We start from the raw sequence: 19503 nt of genomic DNA, 5'->3' as shown, positions 1-19503 counted from the left end.
CCCACCCAAACGCTGGCGCTGTAAATAAACTTGCACACCTCCACCCAAAGCGCCAGCGTCGCCCCAAAGATCCCGGTCAACTCTAGAGATTATTGTAATTACATACATCAAATAAAATCTACGCACTGGAAACAAACTGAGAGTATGAAGGAGTTTTTTCCTGCTTTCTGTTGTCCTAAGCCGTGCCTGAGCTAAAAATATCCGTCTGTTTTATTTTGGGTTTACGTACAGCATGGTACCATGATGTATGGCATGCTGGTGGATAATTATGTGTTTCTATTCCTGTTTGGGGAAGAAGGCAGAGCAGCATGTCACAAACGCAGGGCGGGTTGATTCAGTCTGAGCAGCAATTTGCATCTCTGAGTCATTTCTATCTGCTTCTCTTGGCCTCAACTAACGATTAATCGATTAATCTATCGATTATTGTTACGATTTATTGCATACTTGAAAGAAATTGGCACATTTTACATATTTTTCATTTAACAACTATACTCCTTTTATACAAGATTATAAAAAATATTTAAATTCTTTTGTTAAATAAGAAAATAAACATTTTATTGCATAAAAACGATGACAGCATTCCTTTAGTGAATGCTTGACTGTTTGCAACTAAAAAAAATACTTCTAGCATCAACATGTGAAAATGATTGGATAACACAAGGACTTCTTAAAATTATTATTATTTTATTTTGCATAATTTGAAGCAGGTTAAGCTAAAACTGACACTTGAGGCGTTTTGGGTAGAACGTCTTTACAGACAGGTTTTTTATTATGTTAAGTTCAAAATGCTTGTATTTTTGTACAGTTTTACCTTGATTCTTCTTTTAGCAAATTGCCTTTTTAGCATATAAACTCCAGTTAACAATCAATTTAATCATTTAATCCGATTAATCATTCCAGCCCTTATAGTTGAAGAAACACTGAAAGCTTATTGCATTCTTCCTCATTCTGCTGTTTATTTACTCTGAAGCAGCAGCTTCTACCAGCGATGCATTAGACCGTGTAATTATTCCTGCTGCTGCTGCACATGGCAGCCTCTGCCTGTGCTTTTGTCATTCAGGAGCTTTGAGCTGGTTAATGAGCATGAACCAAAACGGATTATTTGAAGGAATAAAGTTGTCACTTTGCAGGACACCTCCTGGTTGGCCCAGTTATATTCAGAGGAATCTGAAAGTGGCGCAGAGGAGGTGTTTAAGATGTGATTATGTGATGAGCATCTTTTATTCCTGTCATACTCGATGGAAAATTATCTGAGTATATTTAAATTTGATGAAAAAAGAGAAAATATCAGTTTCATTCAAAGTGATATTTCAAGTGTTGAGCATTGATGACTACTGGATTAGAATCACATTTTCCTGCAGTAATTTAAACATTTTCAAAAAGCTCCTAAGGAAAAGGAAATAAGCATCCATCCATCCATCCATCCATCCATCCATCCATCCATTTTCTTGCACCCTTTTCCCTCAGTGGGGTCGGGAGGGTTGCTGGTGCCTCTCCAGCCAACGTTTCGGGCGAGATGCGGGGTCACCCTGGACAGGTCACCAGTCTGTCGCAGGGCAACACAGAGACACACAGGACACACAACCATGCACACACACACTCACACCTAGGGACAATTTGGAAAGGCCAATTAACCTGACAGTCATGTTTTTGGACTGTGGGAGGAAACCGGAGTACCCGGAGAAAACCCACGCATGCAGGGAGAACATGCAAACTCCATGCAGAAAGACCCCAGGCCGGGAATCGAACCCAGAACCTTCTTGCTGCAAGGCAACAGCTCTACCAAGAAATTATTTTGGTTTGGGATCATAAAGCCGTATTTAATAAGCGTCAGCAGGCCTAAACAGTGATCTGAGCCCCACGTAATGTAATAGGGTTAAATAAAACGTCTTCAGAAAATAACATTAATTTAAATTGAATTAAATTGAGGCTTGACTATTTTTAGCTCAAAGAAAGTCACTGTGTGAAGAAAGAAAACAAAACTCGTACTTTACAGGAATTTTACACACGAGCATCCTTAGAAGGAGCATGGTCAGCCAATCAGAGATGGACTTTAAAAAAATTATGCTAAAATGTAGCAACAAAACAAAACATTTATCTAATCTGAATCTGAAAAGTGTGATCGGTCCTGAAGTTTCTTGATGGGTTATCTGGTTCTGAGTGTTGGAACGCAGCTGCATTGGGAGCCGGAAACTTCCTGTGAAGGAGCCGTCACAACTGTCTGCTCAGCCAATCAGAGATGGACTTTGGATAACCTGCAGACTTTGTCGTGTTACCTACATCCAAAAAGCGTACAACGCAAACAAATGTTTTGCAAAACCAGCTGACCAAACATACTGGTGCTCTAATTGGGTTGCTAGGCAACAGGCTGGGCTCAGGATGCTAGGTGATGGAGAACTAGCTGTTCTGTTAATTGTGACTTAACAATCGGGAGAATTTTGAAGAAGCTCATTTTCCAGATTGTCAAAAAAATGTTAAGTGCTTCAACTGTTTTTAGAAGCTGTAGAAACCCAAATGGAAATTTAAAGACATACAAAATGTTGTTATTTTTCCTTTAAAGGTAAAAGTACAAAATAGTTTGACAAAGTTAAAAGTGAAAACTCTGATTTGAATAGAAAGCAAAATACTGTCAATTCTGCAGACTGCAATATTCTTGTCGTCTCTCTTTCATTTATTATTCATCCTAAAGATTTATTTGCTGATGACCTACTTCCATGATGCTTCTGTTTGCTCTTGTGCGACGTTTAGTTTGCATGGCAGACACAAAGGTCCAATAATAAATCCGTTCAGACGCCTGCCGAGCGCGCCAGCCTCCAGTGACTCATCGTTTGCTCGGGTTCGTTTGGGCGCCTTCCGCTGCGAACCGGCGGGATGAAACAATTAACCCTGGCATTAACAGCTTACTGTCGCGATGACAGAAGTCCTGTCCTTGGGCGGTTTCCAGAGAGGACACCTCATGCCAGTGCCCTCCTTCCTAAGGGAACACTTCCTCAGCCTAGATACAGTTCACTCAGCAAAAGCATAAAACTGAGCGTAACATTTCTATTAAACCACTTCATGTTTTCTGGGGATGCTCAGCTTTGGGCGTTTTTCCCCAGCGCCGAGCTTCCTGCTAATGGACCGATCTGTTCTGGGAGAGAGGAAGCACGTAAATATGGGAAAGGATTTGGGTGGAGGAGGTTGGGATGAAGAAGGCACATATGTCCAACCATGTGTGCAGGGAAGTGCTTTACTTAATTCAAAAGGCTGGGAATGTGGCCTCCTTTTCGCCACGCGCCTTTGAGGCGTATTTGACATGAGGAAGTGCTCAGAGTGGCAGAAGTCCTGTTCGTATCCTCTCTCCACTGCCTTTAATAATATTTAGCTTCCATTCAGAAATCTGCTCCTCCCAGCGAAAACCCTGTGCGCTGAAAGGATTTTCACATTACCTTGGGGCGTCGTTACCACATTAAATAAACACTAAACCATAGATTTTAATATTAAGAAAAAAATTCTGTAGAAATTTTGTTTTCTGTGTTTAGACACTACCCTCCGTTCTGTTTGTGACATGTTAAAGGTGATCTATTATGATTCCTTGAACTGGTTTTAATAGGTGCTAATTAAATTTTGTCACAAAATCATTCTTAGCCTATTTTGAGACAGTTTTAGGATCTCTGTCATTGTAAATCCAGATAAGCTGCTGCTGGCCATGAACCTCCTACTCAATGTTTACATGCGGACATGAAAATGGCTGCAAACAGATGCACTATTACATAACCGAACGTCTTTGAAAAACATTAGTACAGCCTCCTGCACAACCAACAACAATGCAGCAAGTGGTTTCAAAACGGTTATCTTTTCCAGCAGCCGTTGTACAGCAGTAAAACTAGCTAACCAAAAGTGCTGGAGTTCTGATTGGGTTGCTAGGTGACTGATTGAGCTCTAAGGTTGCTAGGTAATGGGCTGGGCTCCGCTGGCGTTGCTAGGTGAGGCACAGTGCCTGCCAATTTGTGATGTTACATTCTGAAGATTTTAAAAGCAGCTTTTTGTGGACCAGAGGCTGAGCACAGACAGCGGATAGACTGCTTTGTGTCATGGTGTGGGAACAATCCTCTCATCTTGAATGTAAACAAAACAAAAGAGATGATTGTTGATTTTAGGAGGAACTGGGTTACATGAAACCTTTTTCCATCATGGGAGAAGAAGTGGAGGTGGTTGAGGAATATAAATACCTTGGTATTTATCTGGACAGCAGACTGGACTGGAGACGCAGCAGGGAAGCGTCCATAAGAAGAGACAGAGCGGCTGGAGGAAGATGAGATCCTCCAAGGTTTGCAGCAAAATGCTGCAGGTCTTCCATCAGTCTGTTGTTGGGAGCCTCATCTTTTGGGGCATCAGAGACCTGAAGACGCTCAACAGCCTGATAAAGAAGGCTGGTTCTGATCTGATTCTGTCCTGGTTCTGATCTGGTTCTGATTGCGTTTGGGCCCAGTAAATCCATCATGTTGGTCTGTCTCCTCCTGGGCTTAAAGACACTTAAAGTCTGCGTTTCCTGGACCTCAGCAGGTGCTGAGGATCTTCTCGGTTGAAGCTCTGCCACTTTTAGCCCCTGGTTGTTCCAGCAGATTGTTCCGGTGAGTTTCTCCTTCAGGATCCACGCCCAGTTGGATTTAAACCAGCTGACTGGATTTGACTGATTTAGGAATTTTATTGGCTTTTTCTGGCTTTAAGAGACTCCCATGTTGCTTTATTAGTGTGTTTGCCTCATATTCTCGCTGCAGGAAGGAGGTTTTCCTTTAACAGAACATGTACTACTGTCTCTGTAATGCCCAGTCATTCCCACACCATAATACCTCCACCACCATGTTTAACAGATGAGTTGCAGGCTTTTGATTGAATCCAATTCCTTTCCTCCTTATTCTCATTTCATCCAGAAATGTGCAGCTGTGCATCATGGGGTGTGCTTAGCCCCCATTCTCATTACATTTCATTATTTACTGCCTGGATTGGAGTATGAAAAAAATGAAGAGCCCACTTAAAATCATCAGTTTCTCTGATTTTACTCTTTATAGGTCTATGTTTGAGTAAAATGAACATTGTTCTTTTATTCTATGAACTACTGACAGCATGTCTCTGAAATTCAAAGCAGATATTTAGTATTTATTTCCCAAAAAGGATAAATAGTTAAAATAACGAAAAATATGCAGTGCTTTCAGACCTCAAATAATGCAAAGAAAACAAGTTCATATTGATTTAGAGACAATAATACTAATGTTTTAACTCGGGAAGAGTTCAGGAATCAATATTTGGTGGAATAACCAGGAGGTTTTCACTGCAGAGGGCTGTTAGTTTTTTACAGAGCTGTATATCTTTATTTAGAACGTTTTTTATCCGTTGAAGCTTTTATTTGTGTGTAAACTCTGTGGATTTGCTGTTTGCACAAAATTAAAAATCAGATCCCGTTAGTGATAAATCTCTTGTTGTTTTAATAATAATCAGATTATGATAGTTAAAAACAGTGCTTAATAAAAAGGCACAAGTTGTCAGAAATGTAGATAAAATCACAAATTTTTCATTTCTGTATTATTTTTATAACTTCCAAGTTGGAAATGTTTTTAAATCTTATTTTATTGTCAAAATAATCCTGTTGTGCAACTAAAGAAAACACTTTACACATAAAAATCTTACTATTCTATAGACGTGGTTCTTCAGTTTAAACTCTTAGGAACAGCTGGTTGACCTTTGACCTTCAGGGTTTTTCTCTCTGCAGCTCAGAAATCCAGTTTGATTCATCAAGTTAGTTTAATGTCACTGATCAGGATTTTCAGCCAGAGCTGACCTTTCCAGGCCAACATGGTCATTAAATTAAATTAAATTAAATATTAAGAAATACTTGGGGTGTTTTGTCTACTTTTTTCTGTTCTTAATCCATTTTGGTTTTGATTAATAGATGTAGAAAAATTCAAATTGTGATCCAAGTCTCTTAAATTAATGTAGAACAACTAAATATGTATATGAAAAACCACTGGGAAAACCATTTTTATCTTGGATTACTATCAGTTTTTAATTTTTCTGTTCAGTTTTTTCCATGAAGAGTGAAGTTTTTTTTCAGCCAATAGTAATAATAGACCTTTGAAGTCAATATTACTGCAAATAATTGACCTGATAATAATAACAGGAATAATTGAGTGCTCCTGTAAATGAATTTTATGGAGATTTTAATATTTTTTCTCTTTTTACTACTAAAATAATGGCACAATTTAAACATTTAATGGATTAAAATACTAATCCATTAAATGGATTAGTATTTTAATCCATTTAAAATACTAAATAGATTAAATCCATTTAGTATTTTAAATGGATTTAATCCATTTAAAATACTTTAAAAGTATCTTGACTTTAAAAGACTTTAAAATCTTTTAAAGTCAAGATTTTCTGACTTTAAAATCTTGTTTAAAGTCAGAAAAAATTAAATATGACATATATGTTGACAACATCTTTATTAAGCTAGCTTTTTTTTTTAGCTTTAAGGTTCTTAGATCTTTTTTACATTTATTTCATAATGCAGAAAAAAATCATAATTTATCAAAAATAAATGTTGCTGATTGACAAACCTGAGGATCTAATAACTGCTTTTAAGGATTATATCCATCCATCCATCCATCCATCCATTTTCTTACACCCTTGTCCCTCGGTGGGGTCGGGAGGGGTGCTGGTGCCGATCTCCAGCTAACGATCCGGGGTCACCTGGACAGGTCGCCAGTCTGTTGCAGGGCAACACAGAGACACACAGGACAAACAACCATGCACACACACACTCACACCTAGGGACAATTTGGAGAGGCCAATTAACCTGACAGTCATGTTTTTGGACTGTGGGAGGAAACCGGAGTACCTGGAGAAAACCCACCATGCACAGGGAGAACATGCAAACTCCATGCAGAAAGACCGGGACCGGGAATCTAACCCAGAACCTTCTTGCTGCAAGGCAACAGCTCTACCAACTGCGCCACTGTGCAGCCCCTTTTAAGGATTATAGTAAAATGTAAAAGTATTTTCTGGAACTTATTTCAGTGTTTACTTATTTTTATTTTTTTTTAAAGTGAAGTTTTGTAAACATTATGAGCTTCAAGGTGTTAGAAATAAAAAAATATGATTCGTATTTGATAGAAAAATGTATTTCCACCTCAATTCTTTGGAAAAATATTCAATATTTTTGCAGTTTTTTAGGAAGTTTCTCCTGCATTATGGACAGATGCACTGGGCTTTATAGCTGTTTAAGGTTAAAGTTTTTCTAAATAAACTTTTTTTGCAACTCTTCTTCTCTTTGCCATGTTGCCCAAAGTCGACTGAGAATTAGCCTCTAGTATTCATTGTTCAAGATTAGATTAGATTTTTATTTTAATCAAAATAATGAGTAATCTGATCCAATCTAATGTCGCTACCAAGGTCACACACAGAAGGAATTATAAGAAGTTGTGAAATCTTTTCTTTTTTAAATCTGTGCTGCCTCTTTTTCTGCTTTCCTACTCATGATGGAGCAACGCACAAAGCAGAACAAGACAAAAACATTCAGTTTGAGTTTCTGCATCATCTTCCAGCCCGGCGGTTTAAACTGCTCCAGAAATAGGAGCTGTTTTCGTAAGGAGAGAGTCGGCCGCCTCCCTTCGCGCACCTCCCTTCGCGCTCCCAGATTGACTCTGGTGGTCTGCGGAGCCTCTGAAGTGGAGAGACGTGTTTGTTACGTGATTAGAGGCTCTGCTACTCGCATTCAGACATGCAGGAAGCACAAAATCTGCAGAAATCCCACATTGTTTAACATTTAGAGGAATTAAATTCAAGGGCTTGCCAGTGATTGCTCATTATTTTCCACTTAAAATTATAGTTTTGGAGTAAATTTCCTCATAAAATCTGATAAATAAGAATGATACTGGTGCACCTAAATAAATTAGAATATTATCACAAAGTTAATTTATTTCAGCTATTCAATTAAAAAGCAAATACATTTATCACACAGATTGATATATTACAACCATCTACGTCTGTAATTGTTTATAATTTCGACTTAAACTGATAAAAGGGTTTTTTTTATATATAGAAATGTGGAAAAAATATCCATGCACTGTACGGTATAGCTACTTCAAGGTCTTATATAGGGTTTATTTTGCGTCAATACTCTTATTTATTAAATAATCTCAGCTTCTTTTAATTATCTTTCAGCTTCTCTGCATTGTTTGTCCTTAACGAGTTTCACAATAACCTCAAACATGTTTTATTCCTGTTTTTTCCCTCACTTTTTCCTTCCACTGAACTTTCCACATCAACCATTTCTTTAGCTGCGAGTTTTTGTGACCCACAAAAGGTTTGCTGGACAACATTCAAGTCAGCAGTCACAACTTAAGATTTTTGCATTAAATGTCTCAGATGTATTGGTTTTCATGAGTTATTGCTCAAAATAGGTGAAGTCTGGAAATGCTTCCACCTGTGTGTAATTAATCTTTATAACTTTGTCTCTTTTAAAGGAAGAACTGAAATAAATCAACTCTTTAGGGAAATTCTTGGAAACATCTTGGATAATTGGAATAAGTTGGATTTTGCATCTGATGTTTATTCACAAGTCGTCCTCTTGAAGAACAGTTCAGTTTGTGCACCGGCGTTCTTAACATTTAATAATAGAAATAATTATCCGTTTTCAGCTGGTGTGAGTCAAACTGGTTCTCTTGCTTTGGGATTTCGTCTGGAGTCGATTCATCCAGTTGTTTTGAGAGCGGATAAAGGCGGAAGAAGAACTTTATCATCACTGCTGAATTGTTTGAAGCTGAGAGGAAAGTGGAGACGATGTGGCAGCTGAAAAGTGGGGAACAGATCTGAGACGGAGCTGTTGCTGCAGAGCAGCGTCTCGTGGTGCTTTGATATTTCAGTTATGACGTCTTCAAAGTTTTTCACCTCAAACTGCTGCAGCGCATTTTGGGCAGAAACTCAAACGCTTTCAACTTTCCATGTTTCATCATGCTGAAGCTGCAAACTTCTGTTTATTTCACTGAGTTTTCAGTTTTATTCACTAATACAAATCTGAAAAGTGTGGCGTGCACATTTGCAACGGCATGTCAGAGTAAAAAGAAGTAATTTCCTCCAAAGGACTTGAAAATTTCTGAGTTTTTTTCTATGAAATGTTCATCGAATGTTAGTCATTTAACCGTTAGTCGATGGACAATATCAATCAGCTTTAATCAATAACTTGCATCCCTGGTTGAATCATATCTGTTGATTTTAACCAATCATAAATTTCTGTTTAATGTGGCTTAATTTTGTTTGCTGATAAAATAAAAGATTCTCACTCTGGTGATGTGCATGTAGATCAAACACTTCAGTTCTTAACACCCTCTATCATTATCCTCAACACACACACACACACACACACACACACACACACACACCCTTCTTTGCTCGAACTTCTTAACACCACAACCAGCACCACTACAGAAGCAGAAATCCTCCGGGTTCAGTTTTAGGTTGCTTTGCTGTTTTTGTAAGCGTCCCCAACCTTTGCCCTGTAATCACACGCTGGCAGATTCCTACTCAGCCTGGATATTTTTCCTGAAGTGGTTAAAAACAAGAAGGTTGTGCGACCCATGGGAAACCTCGGATTGGCATGACATTTTTTAATAATTGACTTTTATTGGTGCCAGAACCAGGAAAAAGCCCCCAGCGGGTCAGTGTAGCGTCTCGGCTCTTTACTGAGATAATAAACTAGATATTCTGTATTCCACACATTAACATGGACCTCCCTCTCCTCCTCCTCCTTCTCCTCCTCTTTCTCCAGTGAGCAGAGCATCTGCCAGGCGCGGGCCTCTGTGATGGTCTACGATGACGCCAGTAAGAAGTGGGTGCCCATCAAGCCGGGGCAGCAGGGCTTCAGCCGCATCAACATCTACCACAACACTGCCAACAACACCTTCAGAGTGGTGGGGGTCAAACTGCAGGACCAGCAGGTGAGGGGTCACCTGGACGTCACATCCCACCGGCTTTACTGAAAACACAAAACACAGCAGCCAGATACAAAAGTTAAAGTGTTTAAAAACAAACAGCTGGCTGAACTGTAATGATTATTTGGCTTATGGTGTAGCACAAAGTTCAGTTCTTGAGCTTATCCTATTCATTGCTTACATGTTTTCACATAAATGTGAGAACATGTATGTGAATACCCTTCTTTTTAGCTTCAGATAAGGTTCTATTGTTTCATGTTTTCACACTGGGTTCGATTTGGGACCAAAGTTGTAACATTTGTTACATTTTCAGCTGCTTTCACACTGCACTGTGTCAAATTAATCAAAGTAATTGATAAACCTGTTCACTTCCTCACCTGTGGGGGCGCTGCACCAAAAGCCACTGACAGAAATGACATGAAAACCTCTGAAGAAGACATGTGTTTGTACTTCCTTCTTCACAAATTAAACAAAAATGGCTGCACCGTAAAAACACAACATCTTACCAAGTACTTTCTTGTTCAGACTAACTTACAAGTAACCTTTTGACAAGACACATAAGATTGTTTTAAGCCAATAACTCCCTAATATTTACAAGAAGTAAATATCAGATTATTTCAGTTTCTAACATGACATTTTTCCCATGTTTTAAGTGACATTATCTGCCAGTGGACTTTAACGTTTTCATCAATATTAAGGAATTATTAACTTAAAACAACCTCCTGTATCTTACTTACTTATTACTTACACATTAGTTTTATCTTATTTCAAGTGTGAAGATATTTGAACTAATTTGACCAAACTACTTGTCAGGATTTTGTGTTTTTGTGGTTGTAAGAGTTGTTTATTGTCTGTGGTCAAAGACCAGGAGACATTTCTCCCACTAGCGCTAGACTCTTGTGTTTGTTTTGGTTGCATTTACCCAGAATGCCCTGCGCTGTAGCCCGCCTCCTGCTTTTGGAGCGATCTCCGGTCACATATAGATTCGACCCAAACCAGAGTTCACTTCAACCGAACCGAGGCTGAGGTTTTGTCAGCTTTTTGGACTACATCAGAGTTCGATTACGTATTCACACCTCACCATACAAACCGGACTTTCTAGACAAACGGACTGGAGTTGGATTTATTCGGACTGAACAGAGCTGATGTGAATCCACCATTGAATCTCCATGCTTCTTTCTCTTTCCTTCAGGTGGTTATCAACTACTCCATAGTGAAGGGTCTGAAGTACAACCAGGCCACCCCGACCTTCCATCAGTGGCGGGACGCTCGGCAGGTCTACGGGCTGAACTTTGCCAGTAAGGAGGAGGCCACCACCTTCTCCAACGCCATGCTGTTCGCCCTCAATGTCCTCAGCTCCCCCGACAGCGGAGGTGAGGCGGCGTCTGACTTCCATCTGATATACTTTATATATTTAATTAAATTGAGATAAGGAGTACTTTCTCCTACTTGTTGCTTTTTCGCTGTTTTTCTAGAACAGTGGTTCTTAACCTGGGTTCGATCGAACCCCAGGGGTTTGATGAGTCGGTCTCAGGGTTCGGCGGAGCCTCTGCTGTGCAGACGCCCCGCTTTGCCATCACTTGCTGCAGAGGATCACGTTACATTGCTTAGCCAATCAGAGGATCACGTTACATTGCTTAGCCAATCAGAGCTGCTGAGGAGCCCTGATTGAAGGAGCTCCACTCTCAGCATGGATTTGAACTTGTGTCTTTATTTACTTCAGCMAARCTCAMAGTTTTTACCAAATTCTGTAGCTTTCKGTGWACTTCTAAATCTGCTCCTTAGTCGCATCTTTTCGGGGTTGSTACTGCCTCTAGTGGCGTGGGGGTGGTAACACAACTAATATAATTACATTACTAAATCAGAATACCGCAAAGTCTTTATTATTTATTATTAATTTTTCATTCTCTTAAGAATGTAGAGCTAATTAAATGATCTAAACAAAACCTTAAAGTGGTTCCAGTTTCTCTCGATGGCCAACCTGTTGAAACTGTGGCAGATTTTAAATACCTTGGGTCGTTCCTGGACAGTCAGATCAACTTTGCTGAAAACACTGACTATATTTTGAAGAACTGTTCTCAGAGGCTCTACCTTTTAAGAAGACTTAGTGATCTTGGGGTGACCCAACTAGACTCTAATTGGGTCACCCCAATGTCTTGAATTTGGGGGAAATAATATTATATTTATCACTACAGACGGGTTCAGTGAATACGCATATGAAACTGGTGGGTTCGGTACGTCAAAAAAGGTTAAGAACCAATGTTTTTCTAGAACATGTTTGAAATTAATAAATAAATACAAAAATCTATCCATCCGTTATCTAAACTCGCTTAACAGGACAAACAACCAGGCAAATAGGGAGTGAACGATATGAACTTTTATTACATTATTTTGTGATGATATTGAGATAACAATAAAGAATATGATCAAAAAGCTATTAATCATATAGCTAGTTTTGTGTTTTAACTAATAATTAAAACATCATGACAACAATAAATCTAATTCTTATGATAAAAAAAATTATGATAAATTCCCACACCTACATGCAAACACTCAGAAAGACCCCCAGGCTCGGATTTGAACCAAGAACCTTCTTAGACACTTATTTCTACCACAAATCTACACTGATGTTTAGTGTTTTTATTTGGAAAATGGCCAAAATGGGTTGAAAACTTGTGTATTTTGAGAAGCCCTGGAAACGTTTCTGGGTAAAAGTCAAAGGTTTTGAGGAAAAGTTGCTGGTTTCCACCAGGTAGTGATAAAACTGTCTCTGATATCAGTTTTATCTTAGTATCAGCAGATCTTCTGATTTTAAACGAGCTGTGCCCCAGTATAGACTTTAATGAGAATGATACTCATAAATAATGCTGTAATCAGCACATTTTAAAATGGAAAAAAGGCCAAAAAAGAGAGAAATCTTAAATGGTATGAATGTAATTCACTTGCTTTGTAGTTTTAATTTAACATAGTCTGAACCATCTGCGCCCAAAAGTTGCAGATTTGGGATTTTTTGTGTAACTGCAAGGAATCATGGGAATCACTGATGCTAGAAAGTATAATTAACTGAATTAATTACACCTCCATTAGTTGCTCTGCTCAATAGCAAATCACTGTGATGCAGTAACAATGCTGTTGGTCAGAATTAGATTGGTTTTATTTTCTTACATAGTTTTTATTCTCATTTTCTGCACAAACTTTTAGCAAAAAATGGTTTAAAGCCTGACATCTCCAAACTCTGATCACATTTTTGATCTTTGATAAGGTCTTAAAGGCCTTTTTCTGAATAATGCTACTCAGGTGGATTATTTAATATTTAGTCGGATTTTTCACATTCAGTAAATTCAGTGAAGCGTAAAAACAATTAACTGCTAAACTGATCTTTACTGCTCCCTGCTGGTTGATATCAGGTACTGCAGCTGCAATCCCAGCGCCAACAAACGACATGAGCAGGAGAGTTGTTGCATTTTATTTGGGGGTTTTTGTGTGCGTTTTCTAACTTGTGGATATTTTTTAACTTTAGAGTTGTGTAAATATTTTTTACATATATTATAACTTGTGTAAAGCAATTTTTTCCCAGATTCCCAGATTTAGAGTTATTACACATGTGCAGTGAACAAAACAAAATATTAAAACCCTGAAGTGTATTTACAGCTAAACTTACTCATACTCTTAGTTTACCAGATAGCTTCAGAGCATCTCTGGTTACAGGCCACTTATATACTCAGTGTGTGTGTGTGTGTGTGTGTGTGTGTGTGTGTGTGTGTGTGTGTGTGTTTTACTGCACTGTCATTCCATCCCATCCTTGTGACCCTCCCGATGAAGCTAAAATATCTCGTGGAGCCTAAATGTCGTCCCTTTTTTTTTTTTTTTTGTCATCGTCGTCGTTGCGTCTCGTGTCCATCCATGGGAAACGCTGTCATGCGTCTCCAGCTGTTTGCTGTTGAAAGCTGCTGCAGTGGCAGCAGCGGCTGGTTGTTAGCAGCTTGGGGAGTTAGCGACGTTTGGCCGGCATGCTGACTCCTGAGATTTCATCCAGTGACCTCAGACTGGTTTCTTCAGCCGTCATCATCCTCAGTAAGTGTCATGTTGGGTTGAGGAGGAACCTGCATGACAATCCGGCACGTTTCCCATGCTACTGCAGCAGCTTCTAATACTTATTATTTAACATTGCTTTTGACTCTTCTTCTGCAAGAAGAAAGTAACTTTTTTTATATTAAACACAAAAAGAGATTGCAGCAGATCGTTGGTGTGACCGCACATTTATCTCCTCACCCATTGGACCAGGTGCTACAGTAAAAAGCCTCTTAAACAGAGGAGTTTTACGAGTAAAGCAGTATTTTCCACACATGTTTATAGATTTATTTGCAGCTGAGCAGCCTGGAAAAGCATTGAACTTGTTTCCAGGTAGCGATCTGCTAAAGAGAAAACATTAAAACACTGAACGTGTTTCTTTTCCACGTTCTGGATGAGAGCGTTTCACATGCGGGTTTTTTATTTTCCTCACTGTTTGACTTTAAATTATGCTAATTTCTGCTTAGTGTGCAAGCATTACCTGAATTATTTCTGCTTGCAAAATACCAGAATTTATATATATATTTTTTAGAACCTTCATAAAATTCAGAAGTTTTAATCAACTAAATAATTTGGGAAAGCCCAGACAAAGACGTCCACTGCAAAAATACAAAATATTACCAAGTATTTTTATCTATGGAGCAAATCAAACATCCTGCTTGTAAAGAAAACAGAAATCTAAAGTCAACATATTAGGAGAAAGTTGTAGACCGCCTCACGTTTGATTCACCCTTGGGTACAATTTCCAGGTACTGGAACGTTCCCCATTCATCTGTTTAAATAATCATGTGGAAATATAAACAGTATGGGAATGTCCAGCCATTATAAAGCTTAGAAAGGAATCTGGTTCTGAGTTAAGCTACTGTAGTTCACTAAGGAGTCACCTGAATGACCTTAACACCAAATCAGTTACGAAGTGACAAAAAAAATCACAATTTTCATGTTTTTGTGCTTCATTTGACTCTCCACAGCTTGAATAAAGACACAGTTTAAAAGGCACTAATAAATATGTCCATCCATTTTAACACATTTAAAAAAATAACTTATCAGAAAGGAATTTCAAAAATAACTTAAAACCAATCATATCTGATATAAAGCAGGGAAAAGATTTGGTTTGAGGTAGTGATTCAAAATAAGGTTATATGTCTGGTTTGATCTGCAGATAAAAAAATAAATATTTTCACTATCGTCTCACCTTTTAGTTAACTCATCCAAACTCATCCAGCATTATAGTAACAGCAGCTTTTGGGGTTTATTCTACTGAGTCACCAGAAATTAACTTTTTTTTTACCATATTGAATCTCAAAAATGTTCACCTTGGTAAAAGGGAATGTTTCTGTGAATTGTCCTCCCAGTTTTTACACATATGTCTACAATTCAGCTAAAAAAATAAATACACCTCCATCCAAATAATGTTCCACGATGATTTTTGTGTGATTAATATGTATGTAAGAATTAGAGTTATTAATTATATAACATAAAAGTAAACCTAACTTAAAAAGCAACAAGAAAAATGGACAAATGAAAAAGTTGCAAAAATCAGCTGCATACAATGAAGCTAAAACTTAGTTGAAGCCATTTTGGATTCAATCTTAGCTCTCATTAGTTATTAAAGATGTGATGACAGAAGTAGCTTGATTTTATTGGTGAGTGGGTGGACAATGCTCCGTTGTGTTGGACGGTTCTTTTATTTGGATTTGTGGGAAAAGGTGTGAAGCATTTAAAATCAGCTCTCAAACTGCAGCTTCTTAGATGCCAGGAATAAAACAGAAGCAGAGAATCTGAGTAGCAGACTATATTTTTTATGTTTATGAAGTTTCTCGAAGAAGCCTAGTCAAAGAAAGAAAGCCTCGTGAAAACAAAGGTTTTTTGATTGTCGGTTTCTTATACAGCTCCTATTTCTTCCTGAAAAGTTACTTGCAAATTAGTTTCATTTTATTTCAAGATATTTGCACTAGAAATAAGGCTGGACAATAAATCAATAACAATATATACTGTGATGGACATGTGATCAATATCAGTAGATAATGCTGAACCGCACTGCATTCTGGGAGATGTAGGCAGAGGAAAGAGGAAACCGCTAACGGCTAGGAAAGCAGGTGGCATCAACTAACTCACCCACTCTTTGGTTACCTAGCAACTCGCTCGCTCTTTGGTTACCTAGCAACTCGCTCGCTCTTTGGTTACCTAGCAACTCGCTCACTCTTTGGTTACCTAGCAACTCGCTCACTCTTTGGTTACCTAGCAACTCGCTCACTCTTTGGTTACCTAGCACAACCTGTTGAGTCACTTGCGCAGCAGCAGTTTCAAGTTTCATCCTTGGGCGTCACAACTACTTAAAAATAAATGACGGGGCCGAATGGAGACTGAATTAAAGCGGAAAGGAATCTCTGCCAGTTTGGCAGAGATTTGAAACAAAAAAACTAATCAGTGATTATGGATATCAACTGATATTAAACGCTTATATCGTGATACATTTTGCAGCCATATCGTCTAGTCCTACTCCAAACCAAAACAAAAACCCTTGGTAAGATTTTCTGGTTTTGCAACGTGAACACATCATTCCCAATGTGAAGCATGGTAGAGGCAGCATCATGTTATGGGCACTCGTCTCTTTATTTCTTAGCTAAATAAGGAGAACATTAACTGCCTGACCAGAAACTGCCATCTTTTTTTCTTGGACGTCCAGTATTTGAAGATGAAACTGCAGAAGGTGTTAATTGAAACTTCTGAGACGCACTGAGTTGAAAACATGCAGCTAAATACAGAAGATCTCAGTATCTGCCAACTCTGCAGACGCTCCGAACGGAAATATCACCCTGCGGGGATCCTGACGGCACACTGGGCGCTGGAGTCTAGTGACTGGTATTCTGGTGATACATGATAAGCGACCCCCGTCGCCCCCTGCTGATCGCCACTTCAGAGTCGGCGTGTGCTGACCTGAGCGACTAAAGCTTTCAACACCAGCTCTGTTTCTTTTATTTTAATTTGGGTAATTTTTTCTTTATTGTTTCCAGGGTCTCTGTTTGTCTCAGTGTTTGTTGGGTTTATTCTCTGCTGTGGTTTGAGGCTGAAATTCCTGCGGTAGAGAAACTGCTGGGTTAAAATCACATGGTGCCAGCTGCTGTCTGCCTGTTTTACGCCTGATTGTAGTTCTTGAAATCCTTAAAAATACTTGAACTTAAACAAGGTTTGGAAAGTGCTTGATTCTTGTATAAAGTCCTTGAAAGTGCTTCATATTCAAACTAAACATTTTTGCAATAAAGTGCAAACATTTGATTAAAAGCCTAAATTTGGAAACCAGATATTTTCATACAGACAAAACAATTTTTTCTCACTGTCTAAAGTTAAATCAGACCAAAATTTTCTTGTTTTAGGTCAGTTAGAATTACCAAAATTATTTCTATTGTCTAAATACTAGAAAACTTAATTAGAAATTTTTTTCTGGATTATTTTTGAACATTTAAAACATTTAAGCATTTACAGTTGACACCAGGTGTTTTAATACACCAAATAAAATTACACAATTTGTTTCTCATTGACTGAAGTTAAATCAAACTATTTGTTCTTGTTTTAGGTCAGTTAGAATTACCAAAAAATTATTTCTACTTTCTAAATGCGAAAACAGATTTTTCTTTTTTTTTTGTAACTTTCTTTGTCTATTGTGTTTAATCCTTTTATTTGAGCAGGAATGTCATTTGACTCGATTTGTTTGGGGTTTTTTCAATTCAATGAATGTTTAATATTCTTAATTTCTCAATGATTTATTGATCGTCTTATATTTTACAAAGTTATTGAAATTGGTGGATTCTTTTCTTCAATTAGTGTTTTGTTCTCAGGCCAGTCTGACGTATAAAAATATTTTAGTTTATTTATTCTATGCTGTAGAATGCAGAATATTACTTTAATACATTATAAATAACACTAACATATGGTATCATATAATTATGAATGACAACTGTGTAGTTTCTATCTTTTTAACTCCAAAGTATGTTCCTGGAAAAGTTTGAAAACTTGAATTTTACCGCTGGAAAAGTTTACAGATCCAGTTATTGGATATTTTATAACAAGGTTTTTCTTCTGGGAAAAATATTTCCCAGCAGTCTAAGTTATTTGTTGACATGATTTTTGTTGTTAGTCAGGTTGTTTTTAGTTTAAACATATTTTTTCCGTCTTTCAGGTCCTGTAGTTCAGCGCCAAAATGGTCCGTCCTCGGAAGAAAGTGAAGCTCAGAGGAGGTATGATTCAAATTAGGCCATGTAGAAGAACATTAACAATAAATAAAGGGAATAACGCATCATTTCAATACATGTTTCTTGGCTTATTACATGCATTAGAGGAGTGTTTGCTTTAAAAAATCAAATTGTAGCATTCTTTTCTTTAGTGTCATAGTTCTCACCTTTCCAGACTGTTCTTGAATTTTTTTTTTCCAAGAACAGACGCTTGTTCTGTTCTTTGAGATTTTTTAAACTTGCTTCATGTTTTTCCACTCAGGATTTAACAAAGTGGTTTGGTTTAATTTAAATCACCAGTTAACATTTTTCCCCATAACAACTTGAATCTGAGGGGGCCTAAGATGAAACCTTGAGGTACCCCACGATGTAAAGTTACAGTTTGTCACAAACAAGTCCCTGTCCTTAAATTAAAGCTGAAACCAGTCAAATAATGTACCAGAGACTCTCTGGTCTGGTAATGCACTGCAAAAACACAAAATCTTACCAAGTATTTTTGTCAATTTTCTAGTGCAAAAATCTTAGTTTAAAAAACAAACTAACTTGCAAGTACATTCAGCAAGAAATAGAAGTTTGTTTTAAATATAGTTCCTTACTTCTACTGGCAGATGGTCAGTAAAAACATTTTCCCAGGTTACAAGTGAAATAATCTGCCAGTGGAATTAGACCTTTACGTTTTAAGGAAATATTGACTTTAAATAAGCTCCTATAACTTGCTGAAAAGTTAGATATTTGCCCCATAAACTAGACAAATTACTTGGTAAGACTTTGTATTTTTATAGTGCATCATTAGCTGTGCTTCTATTGACCATAAAATTGCACAAATCAGAATTATGGAAAATAATTTGCTTCATTGTAAACATGACAACTTAGAAAAAACTCATGTTTTTCAATAAAAGGTTTTTGGACTAGGATGAGATCGTTCTTCAGCTGAATCAAAATTAGTCTAATTTGCAAATGGAAACACTTTTTTTGCATCACACGGGGCATATGATCAATTACTGGATGTTACTACTGGCAGAAATGTCGAAGAAGACGATGACAGGGAGGATTACGGCTTGGCATGTTTTTAATGACTTATCACATGGACAAACTTATGTGCAGAGATTCACATTGGAATCTCTGCACATGAAACGTGTTTTTTCAACATTAGCAGAATATCAATAAAGTTTTATGCACATTTGTAAAGAAAACAGATAATGGAGGTTATAGCTGAAGGGGTCAAAATGATGAGA

At 37.8% G+C, this 19503-nt stretch overlaps 1 protein-coding gene across 4 annotated transcripts in view; it reads left to right on the top strand.

Moving 5' to 3' along the window:
- The window catches only part of evla (Enah/Vasp-like a), a 44618-nt gene that overhangs the window by 14438 nt on the left and 10677 nt on the right, over positions 1–19503 (top strand). For all 4 annotated transcript variants that reach the window (XM_008400019.2, XM_008400017.2, XM_008400016.2 and 1 more), the window contains exons 2-4: positions 9803–9971; positions 11158–11338; positions 18217–18274. In XM_008400019.2, coding sequence (XP_008398241.1) covers positions 9803–9971; positions 11158–11338; positions 18217–18274 — 408 coding nt within the window. The remainder of the gene's footprint in view (positions 1–9802; positions 9972–11157; positions 11339–18216; positions 18275–19503) is intronic.

This window comes from Poecilia reticulata, linkage group LG22, assembly GCF_000633615.1.
Source record: "Poecilia reticulata strain Guanapo linkage group LG22, Guppy_female_1.0+MT, whole genome shotgun sequence".
In the NCBI taxonomy this organism is placed as follows: domain Eukaryota; kingdom Metazoa; phylum Chordata; class Actinopteri; order Cyprinodontiformes; family Poeciliidae; genus Poecilia; species Poecilia reticulata.
Note: the sequence above shows the minus strand (reverse complement) of the source record. Positions and strands in the feature narration are given on the sequence as shown.